The following is a 10,464-nucleotide window of genomic DNA, read 5'->3' on the forward strand; positions in this document are numbered from 1 at the left end:
AAAAGCGCGCGCTTTTTCGCTGTCAGCTGCAAAACTTTCTGACGTCGGGCGTTCCGTGTTTCGTGTTATTTGCCCAAAGAAATTGATAAAATAGTACATTAAAACCTTCGTAATTTTAGAAAATCAACATGGCAAGAACGAAGGCCTCCGTCGGAGCAAAATGTAAGATGTTTAATTGAATTATCTCTTGAAAACACGTTCTCTTTGTTCGTGTTAGTATACGAATGTGCGTGTTAAAAAATTAATTTATCATGTCAGTCTTCTACGGGGAACAATCGGACGCTTTGAAACTGTCCAAGTTTGAATTTAAAAATAGGAAATCAAATATTTTGTTGTTTTATAATATTAGGTGAAAGTGTACGTGTCTATTTTCTTCCAAATTTACAAAGAGCACCAGGAGTAGGGTGGCCATCCGTCCCGATATATCGGGACTGTCACCGTTATGGAGCCCTCTGTCCCGACGTAACCTATAATGTCCCAATTTAAACTTACTTGGTGCAACGCTTTTAATCAACAAAAATCTTCCACGGCTGTACTGACAATGCATCTGAAAATAATGTGGCAAATGGTTTCAGCAATTGATGTATTAAATCGATACATAGAATTAAGAACAGTTCAGAAACCGCATACGCGCCTAAAACAGAAGGCGACAAAACTACTCTTAAAATAGTAGTTTTACGTTTCGACCCATTAGTTTCTTTTTAGACGTCGCTCAGTACGCAACTCCCGATTTTAATTCAAAAATGCCGTGTTGTGTCCTTTTAAAGTGTAAAAATACAGCCAGGATCTTAAAGAAACAGGATGGGATCACATTTCATGTGTAATTAGCAAACAAATGTTTAAGTAGCAAATGCATTACTTTAAAATTGAATTATTTTTCCATCTGTCGATTGTCGAAGAAATCAAAATGGACATTTCGTTAGTGTTCCCAGGGTAGTAAATTTTTTTATCCTACTTTGCTCATCTAATGAGAGAACTGATAAAAATTAGACCTCGGATTAAACAACTCTGTGGTGGACATTTGACTGACATTATCTTCAAAACGTCAAATGTTACTTAACATTATATAAAAATATCCGTTTTATGTAAAATAAAATTATCAAATTTCACAAGGGATGGAGAATACCTTAAAGAAGATAATATGGAAGTCTAGGCATTTACAGGGCTTACGACCTGTCAATGGGTGGTTTAAGTGGCCACTTTACACACTGTGCAACATTCACCATTTTGCCTATTTTTGAACATCCATATTACTTAAATTCTTCCATTTATTGATTTTAGTGAAGTTAATGAGCTGAAACCTTTATTGTTGTGAAGAGATTCATTTTATTTCACATACTAGGCAACGCCTGAAAACAATCTTCCAATTTTGAAACTTCTTCTTGGATCAGTTGGTTATAAAACCAACTCTCAAGGGGGTGAAATCCAGTCTTTTGTCTGCCAACATTTGGACAAACTCAAATATTGTAAAATAAAATTGGTTTATATTTTAGGTTCAAAGTTCATTAATTCAATGACTCTTATTAAATGACCCTTTACTTAGCTACTCTGTTGTGTCAATCAATGTTTCCGCGTGCACAATAAAATTTTAGAGAACTTAACAGATTGCTTTTTTTTAACCTTACATTTGTGTTATGATATTTTTTCCCATCGTGCAACATTACGCGACGACATCACAAATGCGCGTGGCGAAAGCGGGGCACAGTGGGAGGATTATTGGACACAGTCCGACGTATTCTAATATGATTCTACGCTCCTTCTGGACTATTCTTAATTCTATGGGTCTCTAACTCAAAAACCGATTTTTTTAGGAAATTTGAGCGGCTATTAAAGAAAAGCTTGTACAATTCTGTTATTCAAAGTATTGTCCATCGGAAGTTACAACATTTCCCACCTTTCTGGCAATTTGTGGATGCCATCCCAAAAAAACCGGTCATCTTTTGAATCAATGAACGAATCGAGCCAATTTTCGGTGCCTCGGACTGAAGTGCAGCGTATTCCGGAAAGTGCATTCTGCATCGATATGATTATGCCGAGATCTTTTTGCTGATGAAGATGAAATATTTGAGTGTAAATAGGAATATTTAATTACAGTATCGAGTGGCAAGAGCAGCAAAGCGAGGAACCTCGGTTCCGCTCAACCGACCAGCAACTCTCCTTCAACCTGTAAGTATTTTTTTCTGCTTCAAAATCTATTTATTTGATAAATATAGATGTACATATATACCTAGTTTTTAAAACTGTTAATATTTTAACATATTACAACAGAGATGAAGAACATTTAAGAAAAGGTAATATAGAAGTCGAGGCATCTACAGGGCTTATGACCTGTCAATGGCTGATTTTGCCTAGACTTCTATATTACTTTTGTAGATGCCTAGACTTCTATATTACCTTTTCTTAAATGTTCATTTAGATGAATCTCACCCGCATAAATAAAGGTTTCAGCTCTTGCACTTCACAAACATCAACAGATGAAAGAATTGAAGGAATATAGATGTTCAAATATGGACAGAATGGTGAATGTTACACAGTGTGTAAAGTGGCCACTTAAACCAACCAGCCACAGCCAGTGACAACAAAATAAATTATTTTAATTAAATTACAAATTTAAAAGCTTCAATTAAATTAACTTAACAATAGAATCACCATGTAAAGCGCCCTTGAGGTATTTTATTACGAAAATGGCGCTATATAAGTTATCCATAATTAATTGACAGGTCATAAGCCCTGTAGATGCCTAGACTTCTATATTACCTTCTCTTAAATGTTCTTCATCTCTGTTGTAATATGTTAATATAAACAGCTCCCCAGGGAGTTGAATCCAGTCCTTGTCTACAAAAATTTGGACAAACTAAAAATATTGTTGTGAATATTTTGTTAATTATCTCTGTTTATTAAGTTAGTCTTCTTTGTTTATTCTCAAATGTAAAAACATTTCAAAAAAGTATATTGTTAAGTGTCCTCGGCACGGGTAACCCCAGTGAGGACACATTATTTTTATTATTAATTATAGTTTGTAAGAGAAAAATATGAATAAATAAATAAAACTAAAAATAATTAAACTATCATGAAAATAAATCTTTGTTATTAGTGTCACACAAATTTTTATCCTTTCATAAGAACACTACTACAGTTTCGGGAAAGCACTCCTCCCATCGACGGGTGATATAAAACTACAGTCCTTAAAATATAGCTCGAATAGAATGACAGCTGTCAAACTAATTTCATTAGTGATGGGAAATCACTGATCACTGATCAAATAGATTTTATCAGTTATTTCATGCAATCATGAAACTCTGTTTCCGAAAATTGATAAAAAAAACGCAAAAACAAGCCTATTATAGTGTGTTGAGTACAATTATTTACCAAATATAAGACATTTATACTTTTTTCGTGAACATTATCAAGCTAATTATTTTTTTATTCGATCAAATTACATTGATCAATTTGTCCCATCTCGAACGTTTTTGCAAAATGATGTAACCTTGTAAGAACGTCGTTAATAATTGGGTTTATTTTAGTTTTTTTTTTGTTTTAAATATATTTATGTTGATTTATATGTCGAGAATTGAATTTAAAAAATAAATGAACTTACCAAATACAATATTTTTTTTTTTTTTTAAAGTTTTATTCATTTTAACAAATAAGTAACATACATAATTGTATTTTTGTTCAGATGATTTGCGAATTCAGAAAAATTATTATTATTTAAGCATCTTAAGTGTTCTTTTACTCTGATATTAAAGGTTCTTTTAGTTTTTCTGATTGGTAATTGATTCTGTGAGACTTATGTTAACTAACTTCAGTCATTTAAAAGGTAATATTTTCTTCAGCTGTTGAAGTTTTACCAAACTACTCTAAGCCTCGTGCAGATGATGTTAATTTGATTTTCAAAGTTGAAAATTCTGTCAAATGTTAAGCCAAGGTATTTACAATTTCTAACATGTTACATTTACATGACGTGATCTAGATTTTTACGGATTTCCCGTATTGAATATTAGTACCATTGACATTAAGAGGATCAAGCGAAGATACGTCTAGCTTACTAAGCAGTCTGACTACTCTAAAAGAGGGTGAACAGTTTCCCATCGCGCTGAAATTACTCATTGTAATAACCACATTAGCCAAAATTTCAAAAGCTTCGACCCACATCTCCCTCATCCTCGTTCAGCGGCGAGGCTCGAACCGCCTCCCTCCCAAACTCCAACGGCGGCGATATTCAACTACATGTATTTTCTTGTCCTTTCAAGCGTCCTCAAAAGTGTCAACTTCCGGCAACCCGTACTGTCCCCGACCGACGCCGGATTGGCAGAGTCCGATAACCAGGTTCTTCATCGGAGGATCCCCCGATAAAGACAAAGGTAAACTCGACAAATTACAGAGATTTTTTTATTTTTTTATTTATTTATTTTCTTTTATTCAGGAAACATACAGTACAGTTACAAAGTTTAATATTTTACACAATTGGACTTAATTCTAATGGACCAGTGAAGTTTCCATATTAAAAAGCAATTAAATCTAATGTTAATTATGAAAGTATAAAAAAGAGAAGGAAAAAGAAAACATAAATGAAAGTTGTTTGAAAATTTAAATTTAAGTGAAAAAAATATATTTTAAGGTTTGTAGTTTGTAGTGAGTATTTACAAATGGAAATAATATTAAAAATTAAGATAATTTGTTTAAATTTAAATTAAAGAGATGTAGAACATTGGCCAGAAGGAAATATGGAAGTCTAGACTTTTACAGGGACACTTAACATATTTTATATTCTGCCAGGTTTAAACATAGTATTTCCTCAATTGGCTATTTCCACTCATGAGGAATACTGTATTTAAGATACTGTACTTATAAAGGCCTTATTAAAGATTATTTTAGTGTATACAGGATGTTCATTAAACCCTGTCACATCCGAAGCCACGATGATCATTATGAGCAAGAAGACATATTGGCATGTTAAAATATTCTTTAAAACGAATAAAATTTATAAAAAAAGCAAATGGTTGCTTACTTCTGCAGGGGTGAAACGAGGAGGGGGGAGTCTGATACTGCGCTGCGCTCCCCTCACTTCTCCCCCTGCAGAAGTAAGCAACCCTTTGTTTTTTTATATTTTTTTTAAAAATTCTTTGGTCTAAATATTTTTTTAAATATGCTAATATGTCTTCTTGCCCATACTGATCATCGTGGTTTCAGATGTGACAGGGTTTAAAGAACACCCTGTATAATAGCGCTAATGATCAATAATTTCACCAAATGTTATTAAATATTTGTATATCACCACTTACTGACTCTTCTAAGTCCACCGGTTTCGAGACGTACACTCGTCTCTTCGTCAGGACACCGATTAAACCAACATGCAAAACCCACTATACACCTTCCCCATAGTTGTTGTACAAAAATATAAAACTAACACGTCATGCATTTTAATAAGCACATGCGTTGATTAAATTATGAAAATATTCTATGTTGTTTGAGAAATAGTTGAAAAAAGGTAAAGGGGGTGCAGGGGGGGGAGGGTGAGCTTAATAAGTCATAATCACTTTTTTTAGTATGGCACCACGAAATTTCAACTGTCATCTACATCGCGGCAAAATTGTTTCACACTTTTATGCTAACTGTTCAAACTATCCTTTTCACATTATGTTTATAACTTTAAAGAATATTTCTATTGCCACATTTTTAAACTTTCTTTCTTCTTTTGATGCGCCTATATCTCGTGTACTGCTTTTTGTCCAAGTTTGTCTTCCTTTAAAAATGTGTTTTTTTATTTCTAGAATCTGGCGGAAGTTTTTCTGCGAAACGAAAGAAGCGGCACAATGTTATTACGTCCGATACGGAATCTGACGAAGAAACCGCGTCAGAAAAAAAGACAATAGACCCAGTTAACGGGCGAGCCGATCAGAGCATAAGTAAGTGTATTTGCTAGTCAAACTTGGTCAGAACGCTCGCGGAAATACCGAGGTCTCAGTGTGGTGAGGAAACATTCCTTGACATTTTAGTTTATGGTTTTCTCCTACACGTTCAATCCGCCAGGAAGCAATCCTAATCAAATCTATATCATATCTGTCATCCATATTTTTGTCGATTTTTATTTTTTAACAATTAGCTTTGAATTTGCAGGTGAAGACCTGGATTCCTCCGTACTGAGCAATGTCGAATCAAGACCGATTTCGCCCGATCCGTCGTCGCACAAGATCGTCGAATATTTCGAATCCAAGGACAAGAAATCGGAGAGCAAAACGCCGTCGAACAAGGGGAAAGGAAAAGGAAAAGGAAAAAAATCCTCGACGGAAAAACGACCGACGAACGGCGACGGCGAAACGAAACCGGCGCAAAACGGCGGCAGCACGGAGAAAGAGAATTTGAAACCGAAGGAAAATGTCAAAAGTTCGAGTAAAAGTGACGAAAGACCGGCCAGGTCTTCGGAGAAACGTGATTTGATAGACGGTGATGAAATCAGCGCTAAACGATCTAAAATTTCATAACTTTACATTTCATCTGATGAACTATTACCAAAAAATAACAACATTTTTTGCATGACCATCGTCGTCATTCCATACCCACATTTGCACCACGTAGTTTTGACACGAACTGCTGACAGACAGTCAGCAGCGGACGTCCAGAACGATAGGAACCTAATTCCTTGAAATATAGTCCAGCGTGGTTAAGGCTCTCTGGAGGCATCCGCAGTACATGACCGTATCACCAACACTCGATGACAATTGTCACTGTAGTCTGCTGGGTCCGTTCTCTTATAACTTCATTCCTTATAAAGTCAAACCACCGGCTTCCGAGGCGTGCATTCTCAAAACACGATGGTGTCACGATTCGCATTCGTAGAGGAGAATAGGCGTTATATAGGCGGCATTTGGTTTTCACCGAGTAAATATCCGATCTCCGGACAGCCTTCATACTGTAGAATGTGCCAATTTTTCAAAGCTGCCATTTTCCATAACATATACTGCCGTCATAAGAAAAAAGGACGTTTCCACATAAAATAAAAAACGGAGATAATAAATATTTTGTAACTCGGAAATTGAAAAATTTGCTGCGTGAAAAATACTACAAAAATTAAATATTTTATTGTATTTATTTTTTTTTTATTTATTTATTTTCTTTTATTCAGGAAACATACAGTGCAGTTGCAAAGTTTAATATTTTACACAATTGGACTTAATTCTAATGGACCAGTGAAGTTTCCATATTAAAAAGCAATTAAAAAAGAAAACATAAATGAAAGTTGTTTAAAAATTAAATGTAAGTATTATGGTTTGCCCTAACGGAATATGTACATTATTTTCAATAAATTTTACGTTGTATACTATAAAGCAATTATTTGAATTTTCTTTTTATTAAAAAAAATTCAAGAAAATATGTTATATTGCAATGAAAAGACGTTTCGGGCTAGAAACGCCATTTTTTTTTAGTAATTAAGTAAATGTCAATGTAAGAAAGAACTTAGTGTTAATATGCTAATAGATTCTACTCAACTAAATGAAATAGACATTACTGGCCATTTACTGCTTTTCAAACTAGTAACTCCGACCTAATAATCAATTAACTTCAAAATTACCAGCATATCTTAAATTTAATTGAATACGAGTAAGTACATTCATTTCAGATGTTTGTAAAAACGGAATCGAAGAAAAAAATAAGTATTTTAATCAGTCTTTTACAATTTTATAAGCCAGAACAGCCTTTATATTTAGTAATATTCAAGACAGAATTAAAAAATTTAAAAAAACATTTTTTAAGTAATGCATTTGATACTTACACATGCATTTGCTAATTACACATGAAATGTGATTGCATCCTGTTTCTTTAAGATCCTAGCAGTATTTCTACACTTTAAAAGGACGCAACACGGCATAGTTGAATCGAAATCAGGAGTTGCGTACTGAGCGACATCTACAAAGAAACTAATGGGTCAAAACGTAAACCTACTTATTTATGAGTAGTTGAGTTGCCTTCTCTTTGATGTGCATTTGCGGTTTCTGGACTATTCTTAATTATAATGTTCGAGACTTTTTGCAGTTAAGTCTCATTTATTCTTGAAAATAATAGGGTTGTGGTTATTTTAGAAAGATAATTCAAGTACCCGTAGATGCGTCTTTTTTCCTGATTCCGAATATGTGTTTGACTCATTTTCTAAAAAAATGTTCGATGCGTCCTTTTTTCTTATGACGGCAGTATACTCCCAGGTATTTAAAACTCTAGACCCTTTCGATGGCGTGGTTCGACAGAGTCGGGGGATTTTGGGCATCACGGCACGAAGTGTTACACAGTACATGGATCTTTTGCAATATTGATTTAGTTAGACCACTGTATGTTAAATAGACGTGTTATTTTATTACTGGCTGCATCTCAGATTTATCAAATGTTGCGCTGCCCTCGACACTTCGATAAAAAGAGATTGAAAATCAGAAATTAACAGGGATTTCAATGCAAAATGGACTGTGTCGCATACAATATATTAAATGAGACATTTGAAATATTTAATGGAGTTTATTTTATTTCTAATAATACCCATAGTTCTAAAAATACAGCTTGATTAGAATGACAGTTGTCAGAAAAAGTGACGACATAACTTTGTAGGAACGTCTAAGGAGTGATTTATATTGATACACGAAAAATCATTAGTATCTGGCATGTTAATTAATTTTTTTAATACGATGCTTGACATATAAATCAACATGAATATATAAAATCAGCTTTTAGACTAAAATAAACCTATTTAAATTTATTTCAACAGAGAGGGAAAACATTTTTGAGAAGGGGATATGGACGTCTAGGCATTTACAGGGCTTATGACCTGTCATTGGCTGATTTAAGTGGCCACTTTACACACTGTAACATTCACTATTCTGCCCATGTTTGAACATCCACATTTCCTCAACTCCAACAACTTTTGTGAAGTAAAGGAGCTGAAACCTTTATCACGTGGGTGAGACTCATCCAGCTGAACCAAATCACCTACTAGGCAACGCCTGAAAACAATTTTCCAATTTTTATACTTCTTGTACCAGGTGGTTAATTCAACAATGTTTGAGTTTGTACAAATGCTTGCAGACTGGCTGGATTTCCTCCCTAGGGAGTTATTCATATTTTAATTTATTTCAACCGAGGGAAAACATTTTTGAGAAGGGAATATGGACGTCTAGGCATTTACAGGTAAAGTGTAAAGTGGCCACTTAAACCAGCCAATGACAGGTCATAAGCCCTGTAAATGCCTAGACGTCCATATTCCCTTCACAAAAAAGTTTTCCTTCTGTTGAAAAAAATTTAAACACGCTAAACTTGGCTACTACGGAAATCTATCACAACACATAAACGATGCGCTATTCTAAACTCGTGATCACCTGAACCTGTGTCGTTTCAAACGAACAAACAAACCATCATGCCGTTTCTCCGCATGGGTAGGCGGAGAGTATAGAATGTCATATTACTCTGTCTTTGCATACAGACCTCACTTGCTCTACATTTTTACATTATCTCATGCACGCACGCCGATTATTCCCACTCTCAACATGTCCATCTTCAATTCTTTGTATTTTCAAAATCAATTTGGGTATTGTGGAGAAAAGTTTTCATATACAACTTTAAAAAATAAATTACATAAAAATGTATCACGAGAAAATTGCGACATGTTTGGCATCGATAGTTGTGACGATGTTCTAAAAAAATATAAACAGTCAGTAACAATGTTGAAAATAAACATGAATTGTGACGTATTCGGGCCGCAGCTAATGCAATGGCCATTTTTGCGGGAATTCAAAATTACAAAAAAAAAAAATTTTTTTGCTGGACTGTATTTTATTGACCCTAATCACTTCAAAAATGTTTTAAAAAACTTGATATTTCCCTATTATATTTTAAACTATTCAATGACTGATCATATGCCCCGTGCGTGCCCAGGCTATCTCTATGGCAATATCTGTAAAATGTATTTTTTAGTAATCTTGTTATTTTGTGTAGTCATATTTTTCAAATATTATTTTTATGCATTCTGTACCATAATAATTGTAATTAAATATTTTTATTAAATTAATGTTTTTTTTATTTATGGTCGCATGCGTTCACACTTTGCTTCATATCTGGCTGCACTGATTATTAAACAAATAGACTAAAACAGTGTGGGATGAAGTTGGATTGGCATGGTTCAGCTCGACGTCTTATGTCTTTCGTTTTGATGAATATATTGTATACCATTATTGTATTACTATATATATATTTGGATAATTTATAGAGTGCTTTTTTTGTGAACGTCACCTCGAGGGCGCTGTACAATAAATAAATATCCCAGCACGTCTTGCAGCTACAGAGCGCATGGACGGTTGGGATTCTAGATCCTCGTATCTAATTATGGTATATTACAACTATGAAATATAGGAGCTAGATTACAGCAAGTCTTGCAGCTACAGAGCGCATGGACAGTAAGAAATCTAGCCCCTATTTACATTTTTT

General features: G+C 34.2%; 1 protein-coding gene across 1 annotated transcript; it reads left to right on the forward strand.

Moving 5' to 3' along the window:
• Positions 1-7,086, forward strand: LOC148272262 (uncharacterized). Its single transcript, XM_088240283.1, has 5 exons — positions 1-162; positions 2,095-2,166; positions 4,254-4,364; positions 5,775-5,909; positions 6,121-7,086. The coding sequence occupies exons 1-5, from the start codon at positions 129-131 to the stop codon at positions 6,483-6,485; spliced, it is 717 nt and encodes a 238-aa protein (XP_088096409.1). The 5' UTR covers positions 1-128; the 3' UTR covers positions 6,486-7,086.
• The last annotated feature ends 3,378 nt before the right edge of the window (positions 7,087-10,464 follow it).

The sequence above is a fragment of the Micrasema longulum genome, unplaced genomic scaffold (genome assembly GCF_059751315.1).
Source record: "Micrasema longulum isolate JH-2025_06_02 unplaced genomic scaffold, ASM5975131v1 h1tg002411l, whole genome shotgun sequence".
Classification (NCBI taxonomy): Eukaryota; Metazoa; Arthropoda; class Insecta; order Trichoptera; family Brachycentridae; genus Micrasema; species Micrasema longulum.

What these genes read in the sequence shown, in the direction of transcription:
- LOC148272262 (XM_088240283.1), top strand. Translation starts at nt 129, where the DNA reads ATGGCAAGAACGAAGGCCTCCGTCGGAGCAAAAT. An exon ending in GGCCTCCGTCGGAGCAAAAT is followed by an intron (nt 163 to 2,094) that starts GTAAGATGTTTA and finishes ATTTAATTACAG; the next exon opens with TATCGAGTGGCAAGAGCAGC. An exon ending in ATCCCCCGATAAAGACAAAG is followed by an intron (nt 4,365 to 5,774) that starts GTAAACTCGACA and finishes TTTTATTTCTAG; the next exon opens with AATCTGGCGGAAGTTTTTCT.